This window comes from Neolamprologus brichardi, chromosome 10 (assembly GCF_056152115.1).
Source record: "Neolamprologus brichardi isolate AB-2024 chromosome 10, ASM5615211v1, whole genome shotgun sequence".
Lineage (NCBI taxonomy): Eukaryota > Metazoa > Chordata > Actinopteri > Cichliformes > Cichlidae > Neolamprologus > Neolamprologus brichardi.
This window is the reverse complement of record NC_142113.1, coordinates 17,715,001-17,732,792: the sequence shown is the minus strand read 5'-3', so window position 1 is coordinate 17,732,792 and position 17,792 is coordinate 17,715,001. Positions and strand designations below refer to the sequence as shown.

The 17,792-nt window shown below is 37.9% G+C and overlaps 1 protein-coding gene across 1 annotated transcript; it reads left to right on the top strand.

The window, feature by feature from the left end:
• Positions 1–3,219: 3,219 nt before the first annotated feature.
• sod1 (superoxide dismutase 1, soluble) lies at positions 3,220–7,185 on the top strand. Its single transcript, XM_006800084.3, has 5 exons — positions 3,220–3,373; positions 4,685–4,781; positions 4,934–5,003; positions 6,509–6,626; positions 6,803–7,185. Exons 1-5 carry the CDS (start codon positions 3,302–3,304, stop codon positions 6,908–6,910), a joined length of 465 nt encoding a protein of 154 aa, XP_006800147.1. The 5' UTR covers positions 3,220–3,301; the 3' UTR covers positions 6,911–7,185.
• Positions 7,186–17,792: the final 10,607 nt, after the last annotated feature.

Genomic DNA, 17,792 nt, shown 5'->3' with positions numbered 1-17,792 from the left:
TTTCAAGCAACTCCATTATACCTAGGCTTTTTTGTTTGTTCGTTTTTTTGTTTGTTTTTTAATTAACTCGTTGCTTTTTTTGTGCTCTAAATTCTCATTGCATTTTCACAACCAGGAAGGCGCAGGTTTGAAAGGGGTTGTTGTGGCCTTAAAATCAAATTCAGTTACTTGCAGGGCTTGCAATTTAAAAATAAGGAAAAGGAAAAAAAGAAGACAAATGGGAAATACAAACTCCTTGATGTTTGGGTAATATACACTTTGAGTTAGACGTTGGAATAATAACACAGCCCTTCTTTGAGTTATGTCCCCACTTTCTGCCTGTTGAATCACATCAGTAAGAATAAAAACAGAGCTTTAGTGCAATAACTGATGATTTTGTGAAATATACCGTATCCTTAAAAAGTCACAGCATAACAGTTTTTTTATATTACTTTTAAAGACATGCTAGTACAGGATCTCTTTAAAAAAACAAACATAAAACTTGTTATTATCAAACTGTATCGTCACAACATCGCTGATCCCAGTGTGTTAGCTCTCAAAATCTTTTATTGTGTTTGGATTTGATTATATGATACAAACCTGTATTACTGGTCATAACCAAGAACCTAAACTATAACAGAGGCAGTATAAATCTATAATAAAATCTGTAAAGTAGATTAAGCTTGATATTGACATGAGGTCAATAAAAGCCCAAGGTTGGCTTTGTTTTGGTAGTCAGAGTGATCTGAACATTCAGAAATTGTCTTGCTTAAATAAAAGTCCTTTGCAAGCAAATCAACGTGTCACCTTGAATAACAGATCATCAAAAGTAGAAACAAAGAAGACGCTATTGGTAAAGTTAAGAATTAATACTGCCTGCCAAATTTTGAAAACCATGTTTGCACCATAAAGGTGTGCAAGTAAAATGCCACTGAAAACGTTACCCCCCTCTCCCCTCCGGTCTAAGACATTCGTACCTAATGTGCGTGTGTGTGTGTGTGTGCATTTTGTTTTTTATTTCCTCAGCTAAAGAAAGAGAAGGACTTCCTCAGATTCAGCAGATAAAAATCTTATTATTTTATTGTTAACTATTCAGAATGTGCAAATATTCAGGCCCAAGCTTAGGTGGATATTGAGCATTTTGATTAACCCTGTGAGGATCAGAAATAACTCCTAACACTATGTTTTGTTGGAAAATAACCTAACAAATTTCAGGGGGAGGAAAAATGTAAATAGCTTTAGATTCTTGTCAGCTAGAATGTTTAGGGTTTTTGTTTTTGTTTTTTTGTCCCCTAATTGCTGAGACATGGGAGAACAATTTTCATAAGCCAAATTCTAATAACATAGGGTCCCGGGTTTCTTGCACTTCTCACAAGGATAGATACAAGTTTCTGTGTACGTGGTTGTTTGTCTCTTAGTAGAAGTCCATTTTTGGATCACACACAAGAGTCCTGTTGTGTTTTGGAAGCATTTCCCATCTTTCTCGTCCATCCATCACAGTCATAAATTAGTTTTGACTACATGGAAATACAGAATGAATCCTGTGGCTATTTGCTTTTATGCTCGTTGATAAAACACAGCTTACTAACTTGGTCTCCGTATCACTGTAGACATACTGTATCTGATATTGTTAAAATCACAAGCCCAGATTCAGCAAGCATAATACTTGTTCCCGAACAATTTCACACAAACAGAGACAAAGAGGGTATATCTAACGCGATGAGATGAAGAACATTGCTTGGGACACTGCTGTAAATATGCTTGTATCACTGACGATTTTGAAAGACTCGCAGTAATTTCTGTTAATAATCTGTGATTTCTTTATCTGAGAGAAACGCGTCGACTTGGAAGGAACAACAGAGGCCCTTTGCTTTAACGTTTTTAACTCCTAGTGGTTTGAAAATTGACAGATGTTTCTATGATTTGTTAAAAAAAAGCAGAAGACATGGACATAAAATCTTCAATATTTCAACCATAGGATATTGTTTTTAATAAACTATTTTTGTACCAAATTATTTTTGTGTTCAAATTTTTTTCTTATGTAGTATGATGTATGATGTTCACTTATGATCCTGCCACAGTACTTGAGGCAGGTTGTGTACTTTGAGCCATTGTGGCACCTCGAATCTTTTCATTTTCAACCATTCTGTTGTAGATTTGTTGCTGTGATTGGGACCATTGTTTTCCTGCATTACTCAATTTTGTTCAAGGTTTAGCTGTAACATAGATGGCCTCACATTTCACTGTGGTACACGGAGGAGTACCACCACATGGTCTGCTTGGTGCCCGCAGTGATAAGGTGTTTGGAAATGGCCCTATACGCCTTCTCAGATTGATGGGCAGCAACAGATGCTCCTCTAAGATCATTGCTGATATCTTTCTACAAATTGCCAAAATTTCTGCTTTTGTAGCTGTGTTCACACTAATCAATTTAATTTGATTAGCAGTTTGATTATGATTTTTTACTGTCAACTCCTATGGCAGCAGTAAACATATACTCATGAAGTGTGATTTTATTGTGGTGGAAGCAAAACGGCAAAAGTAAGAGGGAGTCCTTGACAATGTTTATGTGAAGCTTAGTTTGGATCTTCTTTTGCTGCTGGTTCGGTCAATATTGTTCGGAGAGAGATAAAACTAACAGCTTTAGAATCAGCGCAAAAAGGGCGTAAACACAAAGCGCGGACCTGCCGAAACATTAGAATCAGCGAGCTGTCGGCTTTCAGCCCCGACCGTGTCCGTGCCGTCGGGTGAGAAAAGCGACATCTCACTGATTCTGATCCGCGGTCTGCGCTTTGTGTTTACGTCTTTGTGCAGAAGCCGTGTACCTGCTCTCATTTACTGTTTTAAATGTTTGGTGGTTGTCAAAATTTTGTGACCTGAGATTCTGGAATTTGGGGCAAAATACATTTATATAAAAAAAATCCATTCAGGATTTTAATGAATGATATCACGTTATCCAAGCCAGAATCGATTTTAACCGATGAATCGATTATTAAAACCCACCCCTACTCACAAGGATACATATGACATTTTTTAAGTACAGGGAACTTTCTCAGATCTACTCTCGAAAAAATTAATATTTCTCACTTATCTGTGTATTTTATATATTTAATTATTTTTATAAAGTCGTTATAGAGATTTCGTTCCGTCTGTCTGATAGGACACTGTCTTAGCAGTGACCAATCAAAATGTGCCCTTTTTAATTTTATTTGATTCTGATTGGTTGATGTAGCATACACCCGCCTATTAGTTATGTAGTATACGTAATCGCTTGTCAAAAGCAAGACCACGGCTGGGTGTCGTGTCTGAAACTTCTGCGAAGATGGTGCTGAAAGCTGTTTGCGTTTTGAAGGGAACTAGCGACACTAGTGGGACAGTTTATTTTGAACAGGAGGTAAGACGGGCTATTCTTCTTTGAAGTTGAGAGAAAAAAAACGTCCTACAAACTACGCATTTAGCCATTTTAAAGCGAAACGCTACCTTTATCGCTGACGGCTAAGCTAGCCAAGTTCTGCTTTCTTTAGCTTGTCTTAATGGTTAGTTTGCTGTTGGCTTGCTAGCTAGGTACGCGTTAGCTTGTGAATGACAGCTCGTGCACAATTGCGTGGGTTTTCTAGCAGTCTGGTCTCATATTCAACGCCGCCCCGTTGCTAATTAACCTCAGTTTACTCTGCACTTCAAAGTGGGTTGCTTGTGTAAACCACGCATTTAACAGGCTATATGAAATCACTGGCTTGTCACTATAGCAGTAACCTTTGGCCACTAAAGCCTGTGCAGTGGTAATGGTTAAAGGTGTGTTTTTTAAGGCCCGCCCAGGCTGTTTGTATAAGAAAGACGCTTGTTGCGTAAATGCAACGTTTGCAGGGCCAGTATAAAACAGACGGCCAGATGTGGTTTCATTAACCAGGCAAGCACTTCTGTATGTAACGCTTTTGCTGTAACTCCGAAACAGCCGACAAAATGCTTCGATATTATTGTGATCCATCAAAACGAGCAAACGCGAATTTGCTCGTTATTTTTTGCCGAGTCATTGCCTGTCCTTGTTTTCGTTGCCTTTCGTTTATCTGGCCTTCTTGATAAGGGTAAAGTGCACTGTGCAACCGTCAGAGACACATGGTCCACTATCAAAGAGACGGACTCATTCACATCAAAGCAAACTTTGTGTGTAAATTACAGTGTATAAGTAATATTTGTAACCAATCATTTGAATTCAGTTTAGTGCATTTTAAAAATTTTAGATCACCAAATCACAACAGTTGCCTTAAGGTGCTTGGAGGTTTAAAGGTAGTTTTCTAAGAGATTTCCTGCTGTGTAGACGTGATGAATGATCACCTGTCCCTTTCCATAGAAAATGCATTGCACCCTCCAGTAATAACTTTCAGAATGCATGATTGTGCAGTTTAAACTAACTGTACCATGCCTTAAAACAAACTTATTGAACATTACTGTTATTGTAGTTCGACTTAATAAGATATTTTAGGTTTATATTTGAGAGTATGCCTTTTGTAGTAGATCTGAAAGGTCTGTTAATTTTTTGGCACCAAATCCTACAGCCCGGTTTTGTTTTTCCTCTCCTTACGTGATTATAAGGAATGATTACTTACCTTCAATAGCATGAATGGAAGTAATCTTCATTCAATATTCCTGTCCTTCTAGCCACCTGGCTTAGAGAGCTGCTTTTGTATTTGTGTTTTTAATCTGCTAGAATGACTCAGCCCCTGTGAAGCTGACAGGAGAAATCAAAGGCCTTACCCCTGGTGAGCATGGTTTCCATGTCCATGTTTTTGGAGATAACACAAACGGTAAGTTTCTGTGTGTGAGAGAGATTCAAATCCAAAGAGACTTGGATTTCTTAATTTTCAGAATTTGATAATGTTACTGCATCACCTAGGTTAGGTAATCTAGACTAAATTTGCAATAGTTCAATATGTTTAATATATATTTTCTTTCCCAGGGTGCATTAGTGCAGGTCCACACTTCAATCCCTACAACAAGAATCATGCTGGACCTAATGATGCGGAAAGGTGAGTCGAGTCTGAAGAAAAAGTATCAGTATAAAAAGTTAATATATTGCATATCAGTAGTAATGTTACGTCTGACAGTCCCAAGGCCTGTGTTAAGCAAAGTGGGTGTGTCCAAATGAAACCTTTGTCTAGCCCTGTATTCTTTAGAATATCACGTGGCCACTTGCCTGACTGCCTTGTTATGTGATTCGAGCTGTTAAGAAGACGTGGGAGTTCTTTTTTTTTCATAAACTGGACCTGAGGTCATTCTGAGGATCATCACGAAGTTACAAGGAGATTTTATGCACATTATGGATCAACAAAAAGGGCAAAAAAATATCAGCAGTTAGGGAGGATTTTAACATGATACCTCCCAGTAATAACATATCTCTTCAAATCAATCTCTGAGGTATATATTACGTTTACATATTCACTGGTATGTAGCACACATGTATTATCACAACAGAGCTGCTGTACATTGAATGACCAGTAAATGTCAGTACTTTCAAATGAGCTTCTTGTGATTTGCCTTGTGGCGAAGCAATTGGCCAGAAAGATTCAACACATTCACGGGGCTTCATTGCACCATCACTACTTCTCAGCAGTGGCTACAATAAGAGGTAATATAAATGGTTACAAAGGACTGAAAGATTCAGTGCTTTAAAAATAAGCTTCAGATCATGTCAAGAGGGGCCCTGTTGTGATATGGCTGTGTCATTTTAATGAAGACCAAAAATAGCCTTGGATTACTTGTCATTCAGTTAACTCAAAGTTGCAAATTGTTTGCTTGAATAGATTGATTCTTATATAGAAATGGCTCAGGTGAGTTTGCAGAATTTTGCATGCAGTCTGTGTTAGGTGATGATGCTTAATACTTTCACGTTACACTAGGTTTGACTGTAGCTTTGATTTGCATGTATGTGGTTTTTATTCAGAGTGGAACAAAGATTAAATGTCACCAGTTTGGGCAACCTGTGATAATTAAAAGTGACGCAGGAAAGTCAGAGAAGGGAACGTACAAACAATATGCGCAGTTGATTTCAAACTGGATAGATTATGTGGAATGAATCCTAACTGTAAGGCCAGCATATGCCATCGTCACACTCTGCAGTGTTGTATCATTAAAACAAAATTCACCACAATAAAAGAGACTTAAGCAATCTTAAGGTGATGTTTGTAAATCTTAAGATTCTTGTAGGTTATATTCCATCCATGAAATATTTATTATTTATACACATGTGGCTCAGAGCGGTAGTGTAGGTGGTTCAAACAAACAAAACCAAAAAAACTGCGTGAACTATTACGTTTTATTTATTTACTTATTTTACTTTTTAACTATCTGTCTTTTGACTTGTACTTAATTACTTTGCTGTAGTACAAATGATCATGGGGAAAACCTGTATCAATAGGAAAAGCTGTAAAAAGTATGAAAACACAGTTACTATTCCATATTTTCTCCTTCAATATTTTCCATATTGACACCCCTGGATAAAAGCAAGGTTGTTTTGTTTTTCCTTTTTAAACAGGCATGTTGGAGACCTGGGGAATGTGACTGCAGGAGCAGATAATGTTGCCCAGATTGACATCACGGACAAAGTGATCTCCCTCACAGGTCGTGACTCCATCATTGGAAGAACTATGGTGGTAAGTGAAAAATGACAGTCCTTTGTCACTTTGTTCATTTCCTTTCTGCTTATTTTCATTTCCCTTTTATTCTCAATATATGTGAAAGTGATATGCCAGATTGCGAGCCTCAAGTTGCTGTATGTGGCTTAGCTTTGAGAACTGTTTATGAAAACCTTTTTTGCCCTTTGTATTAGATCCACGAGAAGGCTGATGACCTGGGAAAAGGAGGAAATGAAGAGAGCCTGAAGACCGGTAATGCTGGTGGACGTCTGGCCTGTGGAGTCATTGGAATTACCCAGTAATCAACTTAACAGAACATGAAGCACTGAGTTTAGTTTTGTTTTTCATAGAGCACTTAACAAGACCAATATAGCTACTTGATGTGACAGTTTGTCCTTTTCAGTTCTCTGTGACTTTTAATCAGCAGTCAAGTAGAGGAGCCATGCTTTGCCCTGTTTGTTCCTCGTGACGATTGTATGAATGGGGTTATGTTTCCAGGCGAGCATCCCAAAGAATTGGTAACGCACAAGTGATGAACAATTGTATACTTAAGGAAAAAAATAAATAGTTCATCTAAGTTGTTTGTTTTTTTTGTGTGTGTGTGTGTGTGATTGATCTTGTAGTTGAAGGTGGCCCCTTTTTAATCTGTTTGGATCCTCTAAAACATTTAAGGATGAAACACCAGTCAGTTACTGGAAAAGGGCACCATAGATTTCACTGACATTTTCAATGACTATTTTATGGCTGAACTCTTCCAGTTTTTCTTATGTTAGCTTGTTCAAGAAAAGCAGTGAGAAAGATTAAATATTTAAAGATGATAATTTAGGACTTCAACATTAATACAGACAGCAATGTAGTTAAACATCTTACAGTTAGTTTTATTGGGAATTAACTTTTAAAAACAATCTGTCTCCTATTTGTTTGTGTTAAATAGGAAAGAAGCATCAATATTTGATGAGAGGACTTACTAATTTGACCTTATTTTGGTGCAGTTTTCTTATTTTTTAGGATTGGGTTCTTTTCAACACGAGATAAATATCTCTAACAAGTTGATTTGTTGACATTTTCACATCTTAATTTTTAATGCAAGTGTGTGTTTTGAGTTTATACACTATGCATATAAGGCCACCTTTTCTTTTTTCAGTTTTTTTGTGTGGTGCATTTTTTGTTTTAACAAAGGGAGAACAAAGGTGTTTAAGTCAACCTAGGATGATTTGTTTTAATTTTCACATGGCTCTAGTGAGGTAATGCAAAGTGAAACATGCTTTTTTTTTTTTTTTTGGTAATGTGCTGGAAAAGCTGGAAAAGTTCCTTAAAAGTGCTTAATTTTGACTCTGAAAAATGTGTATGAACCCTGTTACCTGAAATGGTTTTCCAACAGTCTTGAAGTTCCCAGAGATCCTGAGCACTTGTTGGCCCTTTTGCCTTCACTCTGCAGTTCATCTCATCCTGAAACCATCTCGACTTGGTTTTGATCAGGTGACTGGGGAGGCCAGGCCATCTGGCACTCCATCACTCTCCTTCTTGGTCAAATAGCCCTTACACAACCTCACATTTACAACACTATAAACAGGTTATTGTAATTTTACAGTAACTTTTTTGCAAATTTAAATGAAAAGTCTTGCTGTAAATCTAATTTACAATAAAGTTACTGCAAATGAAAGTCAGTGATTTCCTTGCTCTAAATGAAATTTCATTTTGCTGCAGGGAAATCCTGCAAAGTGGTAACAACAACAAAACTGATGAATATAAATTCTGCACTGTGTAATAACCCCAATCTTCCTCTAGAGGGGGCACTTACTCTTGGCGAATCAGTTGTAACAATAAGCTGTTGGTTTTGTTCTCCAGCACAAATGAATCCAAACAGCTTTTGTCTTTTTATTAAGATTAAAAATCCTGTCACACAGTTTGTGCATTTTTACTTAAAGAAACTAAAAGAATACGTATGTACCAATGGAGGCGAACATCCACAAGTTAGTGTGTTAGTGTTGATCAGGACCTACACAGAAGGGAAAAAATCCTTACTTTAAATTATTAATTGCTATTTCCTGTAAATATAAACTTCTCGTGTACATGTCACAGAGGCGATGAGTGTCAAACTGCTGAAATATCACGTTGGAAGCTGGGCTGAAATTAAAAAATCTTGGCCTATCCATTCATCCAGAAACCTGACTGAACAGCTGTGACCCATGCTGACCAACACCGACCCATCCACACACACACACACACACACACCCACACACACACAGACAGTAATACATACAGTTACAAACAGTGTTTCTATCTCAGACAGTATGCACACCTCTGCCTACCGATAACAAGTGCGTGGCTGCTTAAATTGCATTTTCATTTGAATGTAAGTTGCTCCCATGTGAGTTGACATGACCGTACTCTTCTTGTGGGTAAATGGGAGATTGGAGGCTCTTTCAGTGAAGTCCATGCCTCAGGGAGCAATCCAAAGGCAAGCTGCAGCGTGTGCAATTTAAATTGCACACGAAGATGTGGAGTAGAATAATCATATACTCTAACAAGGCACATGAAACAAAATTTATGTTGCTGTGCTTGCTACAGTTAATATATTGCTAGTGAACACATTCAGGTACTAGAAATGTTTAAAAAAAAATGAAAGCACCAAGTATTTTATGAAAAGAACTTGAATTTGCAGGGTTTAAGATTGCAATATTCTTTTAAATGGGAAAGCATTTAAACTTGAAGTGATTTTGTATCTGGCCAAGAACTCTGAGGCAGCCTAAAATTGTAAGCTGAGATAGCTCTATTCAAGTAGATGGATGCAGCCAGCCGAACAGAAAGACAGACTGGCTGTAAAAGTTGGTATAAATAGCCTGGGAGTGGAGGTGATGAATAATAGACACTACCATTGCAGCTGACATTGAGGTAGGGAGGCCATGGCAGCCGGAGAATCCAACAAAACTACACAGAACTTTATGGAAAAACAACAGAGAGTCTAACCAGCTGCTGATTGAAGATCATATTGGAAGATTTATTTTTATTCATTTATTTGTTTATTTTTGTCACTGTCACCTTCTCATTCTTTGAAATCTTTTAGTGTCAAATAAAGAAATGGCTGTCAGCACATTCACTGAAAAGTAGTGCTTAGAATTCAGAGGCTTTGTATGTTCTTCCCCAAAATACCAGTCTTACAGGGATATTTGTTTCTAAAGTGGTTGCAGTGACAAATGTATCTGCGTGTGCATCATATGAGAAAAGAAAGGAAGAGATGTTAGCCTATTAACCGATACCACACACCCACATCTACACAGTCATACTTGTGATAGTAAAGCCTTCCCTCTGGTGTTCACATAGGGATGACTCACAGTTAGTTCTTTTTAACTAAGTTATGCAAGCTAAGCAGAGGGACAGACACTTTACTGGCATGCCTAAGTGTCTGTATGAGGGAGTGTACTGTACTTGTGATTTTGGTTTTTTGTATTTTTTAAACAGGCATCCAGCTTTGTGCTTTGAAACGCCACAGAGGAGAACCAGTGTGTTCACATTTCTGGAGGAGGGCTCCTACTGTTACTCCCCCAGGCTGCAGTAGAACGTGTATGGCCCAGCACTCCAACCGAACAGCCTGTACCGGCTTTTCTTTAACAGATTCGTGTTTATGAATTGCACACAAAACGCATGGCCGCACCCCTGCCTAATAAATAGCTCTATTCCACTGAGAAATGGACTCCAAGAAGATACTGTAAAGGTCATCGGGGTGTTTTCTTAATCTCTGAGCATATTGTTTTGGGCTCACCTGTGTTCCCAGTCATTACCCATTTGTGTCTTTTGTCCATTCCTGGTTGTCGAATTGAGAGAATAAAAATACTAGTTTAGATCTGTGGTCTCCTAACTGATGTATGAAGGAATTTCTTCATATTCAGGTTCGTAATAAAAATGCAATCACCGATAAATTGGTAATGGACTGTGCAAAAGTCTTGAGCTACCCTTCATCTCTTTATGTTTTGCGTCCAAGGTGCTTTTAAGTGCTGTCCAAGCTCTCTGAAGGTCTTTTTTAGTTTGTTTTTGAATTTTTTTATTTGACATTGGATGCTTTTACACTCACTTTCAGTTTTCAGTTTAGTTCTTCTACCTTTAAAAATGATTTTTCTTTGTTTGTTAAGCCACTTAAACATAACCTATGAAGCGCAACAAAGGCACCTACCTCAAGGCATGACCCAGTATTGTGTCTACCTAACAGACAGCTTTGCAAAGATCATTTTGACAGAGAACAGAACAAAAGTCAGGCAACATCCAAAGAAGAACTCTGAATGTCCTTCACGAAGCCTGGAGCACTATTCCGGAAGACCTCCTACTTTGACATTCAAGCTTGTTAGAATTGTTTGAATTCTGTTTTTGGATTTTAAAATATATTTGCATGTTTGTTTGCCTGTGTCTCAATAAAACACAGCACCTATTTCCCGTCTTCCTATAACAAAATATAAAAAAATGAAGGATGGCTGGCTTACGACGTTTACTGCAGTATTTGTGATTTAAGGGACACTCCCCCTCTTGGGATTTAGGCACTACATTGAACGCTTACCAATGAAATTAAAATTGAAGTTTAATTCTAGTTTGAATTCTCATGTTGAGGTATATATAGTAACTCCCCTTTGAGGTTCTGCTGTACTCTAGGGTGAAAGTTCACTTTCCTGTATACTGTTTACCACTGTCTACCACGGGGATATTTTAGAGACTAGGAGCCATAGGTCAGGGTTGAGATGCCATAAACGGTGCCCATGCTATGATGCTATTCTATGCTTTGTAGCCAGACTAATTACAAGGCCCCTGTGACCTAACCTCTGACCTCTGAGTTATGTGTCATGGAATCATGAAAGTGAAGCCACGGAATCCTCTCATGATATTTATAACACCAATATACATTTGCGCTTTCAACCTTTAATAAAAGTAATGTTAAGGTTCATGGTTTTGTGTAATATTAATATGAAAATGTTTTTCAGACCAGCAGACCAGCCTCAGCAAGGCATGAACAAATGACAGCAAAAGGATTCAGTTTAGCATGTCACAACCCTTTTTTCCTCTATGGTCAAACAGCAGTCTATGGGTTTGACCTTTGAACTCAGTGAAGCAATAGCCTTGGGAAGCTATAACTCGCACCTTTACTCAAGGAGATGCTTATTATTCTTTCCAGAAAGGATGGCTTTATCTCTAGCTATTAGCACGATCCAAATCTGCAGTTTCGGTATGGACAAATTATTTTTGCCTAGTTTCTTTTTCACTCTTATAAAGCTTTTGCGTGCAATTATACTAGCTTTGTAAGTTTTGGCTTACTGTTCCAATACTACCTTATACTTGGGGTGTAACTATAGTCTATATATATCAAATATGGATGAAATATGGCTCTGAAAAGTGAAATTGTTTGAAAATGCATTAGTTCTATGCTGCAGTTGGGTAAGTTGGGTAAGTGCAAAAAGTAGTACTGTATGGGAATAACATCACTTCCCAATTAATTAATGCAACAGTAAAGACTTTTATTATGAATCTATAGTCTCAATCACCAGTTTAAAGTCTGCACCGCAGAATAGTGTTTATTTTATAGGTTATTTTCGAATACAAACTAAGACAGCAGGTAAAGTGGCGGTGTACTTTAGGGCATGAACTACCTCATGAGCATGCAGTGTTCTTGATATCATGTTAAAAAGCCACATGCTGCTTGTCATAAAGGGAAAAAAAACAGGGAATGATCTTTTTCAATGATTATTGCTTTTGTAACCCATGTTAAACAAATATTGCATTATATATCATGATTTAATAAGACTGTTAAAGTGAAAACTAAGTCTTGTCTGTACATTAAAAGTTTATGGAGTAGCAGCTTTGGAGGCTTTATGTATTATATAAATGCGTACACAGACAGCACTTACATTCTGGTCACTATATTGTGTTTTCACAGCCGTTAACACGACATTTGCATCAAAGCACAAGAAATAAAAGGGACATTTTTGTCACTTATCCACATATTTTACATATATAAATGGATTTGAATAAGTTTGAAATATTACACTACACTTTTTGTGCTACTAGTTGGTTCATTCAGATTTTCCCCTGCTAACAGAATTCTGTTACGGAAATTCATACCCCCATTAGCTGTTATCAAAGCAAATGTCTATACAGGAACAGAAAAGGGGAAGTGAATTAAAGGTTTTGCTGCCTGGAGAAACTTTACGTTCTGTCTTTATTTGACCTTTCGTTCTGTGCTGTGTGCACCTGTGTGTATGCTTGAGATTTTTGCATTAAACACTCTTTTGTGTGTGTGCATGAGATGTCCTGCACAGGTGTGAAGTGTTCCCAGCAGGATAAAAACTACTACATGCTCCTCTTTTCATTAGGGCAAAACATGAGAAAAGAACAGGGAGAGTGGGAAAGACTAAATCCTCTCATTTCGTCTTATGAGATTTTTATATATATATGGCTGCTCCTTCCCTCACAGTTTTTTTCTTCTTGTTTCTGTCCATTCCAGATAAAGGAGAAAGTCTTGGCTCTGACCCCCACACTCTCTGAGATGAAGGAGGAAATTACTGTGCTAATATGCGCATATTTTGGATCCTTTGAAACATCCAGCCTGAAATTATACACTTCTCACCATGCTTCGCTTAATTATTCATCTACTTGTGAAACGTTTCTGGAAAGTAAAATATGCTCAGGCAAGTTGAACTGGAAGAGAAACACTAGGGCTGCACCTACTGGGTAATTTCTCACTTAATTGTTGGACCTATAAAATCTCAGGAAATAACATGAGTTATTTAAAATTTGGTTTTGTGCAAACAAAAATTGAAAACCCCCAAATATTTTATTTTCCATTAATGCAAAAAATTATAAAACTAAATAAATCAGAAAATCTAAAATTTAAGAAACTGAAGCAAACATTTTTTTCCATCGGCAACTAATTTTCTGTTGTTAATTTCTGAATTCACCTCTACAAACGATTTAGCCTCGCATGTAGTCTTAGATGCATTTTTCTGTTGTGCTGTGTGGACTTTCTTTTCTGCTTGATCTTCTTCAAATGAGGTGTTTTCATTATTTGTTTGTAAATCAGCAAATACTATGGAACTAAACTTTATGAAATTTGGTGGAAAGGTGGAACACAAGGGGAAAACAAATGACATTAAATTACATAATTTTGTTGTAGATCTGTGTAACATTCTGAAAACCGACATATGCCATTAGCTCTTGAGGAGGATACAAGACCACTTGACCTCCACTGTGCACCAATATATATCAACTGATGCAAATTAGCCAAAGGTAATCCATAAGCAGTTAAATGCAGTATGTTCTTGTTACATTAATGTAACCATTAATCAGAACTACACCTTAATTGTATGATTAGGCTGTGTTTCCTGCATAGCATATAGGAGCATAACTCATGCTCGGTCCTATATCTCTGTGTGCACACGAGGGATAGAAATAATCTCTTGCTGGTGTTTAAAGTTATCTCATTAATTACTTGTGGTGCCCCCAGTCTTGTTAGTTCTGGACAGCAATTAACTTGTTTTAATTGGTCTCCTGTTGCTGAGGGAGGTGAGTCAAAAACACCTGCAATTACACAGAGATGGTTAGAGTGAGGGTCATCATTCTGCCAACTGGCTTCAGGTGAACAATCTGTTGCTGGTGTATATGAGCACGAGAAAGGCTGAACAGTCTATTTGTGCTGTATAATTTAGATTTTTTTTAATTGACCAAACTAGTTAACTGTACTAACTGATGGAGATGTTTTCTAAAGCAACATCTGAATTACACGCGGGCCCATACAGGTTTTATTCTATTCTCCTTCACTATTTACTTACAATTTCTTACATGAACACAAGTCTTCATAACAATTTATGTGACTTGATCCCAGCTAATACTGACCATAAAATTTGATGGGACCCAGCTGCTGATTATATGTCATTATCACTGGTAAATTTAATCTTGTTTGCCAGTACGCCAGTCAGCCAGTTACAGTTAACATGGTGAATATCAGCCGATACCAGATCATCAACTCTAATTAAATTTTTACCGTTTCCGATATCATCACACCCAAAATAATGCATCATATTATGTCAATCTGTTGAACACACCCGGCAGTCTACACAATTCCACCCTTTTGACCTGATAGGCTCTTTACTTCCGTACCATCAGAGTGAGAACAAAGGGAACTTTGTAAGGTAAGAAAAATCTGCTTAATCTCCCAATCAGCTGGTTGCTATTTAATGTAAAGGGATATCATATCAGTGATCATGTATATTGGTTCTATATTAATTGTGTTACATTAGATTCCTTTATTTTGTTACTTTAAAAGTCAGTGGTAGTACCAAAATGATGGATGGATTAGTGATGTAAGTTGAGCGTATGATAGCTTGTTTGTCTTTGGTTTTATTTTAAAATTATACAATTAGTCCATCCATCAATCATACATAGGTTTGTGAGTCAGTGGAACCAACTTTGCTGTATTTTTTTTTTCAGGGTATTTTTAGGGGTATCTTGTGGTTACAGTTGCTCAGCTGTTTACAGTAAATCAGCCTGCAGAGCTCTTAATTTCCTATAGAGCAGAGGCAAAGGTAAAGGCAAAGGATTAAAATTCATGCATCCATTCGCTTATCCTTTTTCAGGGTCGCGGGGGGCACTGGAGCCTATCCCAGCTGTCATAGGGCGAGAGGCGGAGTACACTCTGGACAGGTCGCCAGTCTGTCGCAGGGCCAACACACAGGGACAGACAACCATTCGCACTCACATTCACACCTAGTGGCAATTTGGATTATCCAATTAACCTATCCCCACAAGCTGCATGTCTTTGGACGGTGGGAGGAAGCCGGAGTACCTGGAGGGAACCCACACAAACACGGGGAGAACATGCAAACTCCACACAGAAAGACCCCGGCCTGATGGTGGAATTGAACTCAGGACCTTCTTGCTGTGCGGCAACAGTGCTAACCACCATGCTGCCAGGATTAAAGTTATGAATGAAATTCTTTCCGTCCCTTCAGCAAAAGAGAATAAAAGCAGGGAGCGAACCCTGGAAGACAGACAACTACCCCCTCCCCCAAAACAAAATCAGAGGGGAATATATATTTTAGGAGCAAAGAAATCCTGTCTACTCTGCACCTCTCCAAATATACCATCGCAAAACTGCACCTGGTGCAAAAGCCCTCGATCTGCAGGCTATAAGAGCAACAGCTGTGACAGGCAGCTCCTGGTATACCTCCATTCTCCTGGGAGTAAACCAGCTGCTACAGATGTTAGAGAGGCAGATAGATGGTGAGATGCTTTATAGAAACCTACAGAGAGATTATGATGTTGAGTGTGAATTACAATCACTTGTGGAGTGGAGTTTTTCCTAAAAATAGAGTTTCATCCATCAGCAGCAAAAACAACAACAAAAAAATTCCTGCCAGATCAAGTTGTTAACCCAGTACTACACACCAAAGTGACTGTCACTTATTCCACACACTGCACGAGAAATCAAAAACATTGATGTGATGTGTATATCTACACAAACTAGTTAAAAGCCCATGAAACAGGAATGAATAAATTAAGCTATCAAACACTGGTAGACTTTTATTTGTTTATTGCTCTTAATTAATATTGCTGTTTTATTAAAGCAGTATCACACACGGTTATATTCCTATACTGAATATGAAAACTTGGCCTCCATTCTCATGTCTGTCACCAAATCACAGCTGTGCTGATAGCTACTATGACAACACTCCCTCTTCAGCTTAAACAACATTTGGGTAAAGATTAACCATGAGGTTGTGGTTCAAACTTTTTGATCACTTAATTGATTTAAAGGTAAAGAGGAAGGGCAATTTGACACTCTTTTAAAAGTATCGTATCAAGAGGAGCAATCAGTTTGTGTCTGACATGAAAAACAGCTTCTTCCGCTTCACCTCACACATGTAAAAGTTGGCATCCATTGCTGTCACATGACCGAAAGCAGCAGATACTTGCGTTAGCAAGAGAGAAACTGAGAGCGTCTAGAGAGGGCCCATCTTTCTATGATGGGGCATAATTGAGATATATGACCAGTGCTTTCCATTTAATTCTACTAACTGAAAAATCAATTCACTAATCCAGTAATTCAGCATCAGATCGCCTGTTTAAATGCCACAGTGATTACTGTAAAAGCATTTTTTTTGAATGCGAACAATACAGATCCTACAAAGAACAATGATAATAGCAAACATGTCCTTAACAGAACAATCAACAAGTAATCTAATATACAAGACATAATGTTATACTGTTTTTGTTATTATGATATTTGAGATCTGAGCACTTTCATTTGATGTTGTGAGACATTGCATGTTTTTTTTTAAATTATTCAGGATAAAAAAAAGGGACAATAACATAATATTTGTTGTCTGTTTATTATTTGTGGTGTCAAATCATCAAATGAAATATTGGCTTTTTCAGTGGCTTGGCAGCATCTTTTAGTGTCATTAAATCCCATCCTTGTCTGCCTCCTGTTGTCTGCATTTTTCTGGCTGTTTTTACTTTTAATTATTTGAGCTTGCTAGACAGCATAAACCTACCAAACGATGTGTAAGTAGGGTTGCAGCAGTCCAAGTCTGCCACAGACACAGCAGCAGAAAAACACCCTCAGTCCTGTCTTGTTTCCTTTTTTTCTTCTGAGGGCACAATGGCCCTTGGTTTTGCTGATGCATACAGAAAGCTTCAAAGTTAGACGATGAGGACACACGACACCCTACAGCACAATACCTGCCACCTATGCACTCTGGAGGATTTTGTCATTTAGTGTCTGCTTGTTCAAATTTGTATATATTTTATTTTTCTGATGATTTAATTTTAACACCCAGATGTAAAAAAAGAAAACAAAATGCATTAGCAAAAACTGGTCTCTGTCTTTGTGTATAGCTTCTCTGTGGTCCCAAAGCTGTGCATCAGTTTATTGTCTGTGGTACATGCTGTTCGTGTAAATATGTGTGCATGTCTTTGTACACGTTGTGGTTTGTGTAAGTGTGGGTTGTCTCTGTCTCTATGTTCCTCTCTCAGTGGGTGGTAACTGTTAAACTCTTCCATTTGCTGGGATTACTCCTCCAGTCAGTCCTGTGGGAGCAGCCATCAGCCCGTCATCTTTCAGAGCAACACTATACCTTCTGAGGCTTTAATCCCTTCTTCCCTCTCCTTCCCCTCCTTTTCCCACACTCAACCTCTGAACCTCAT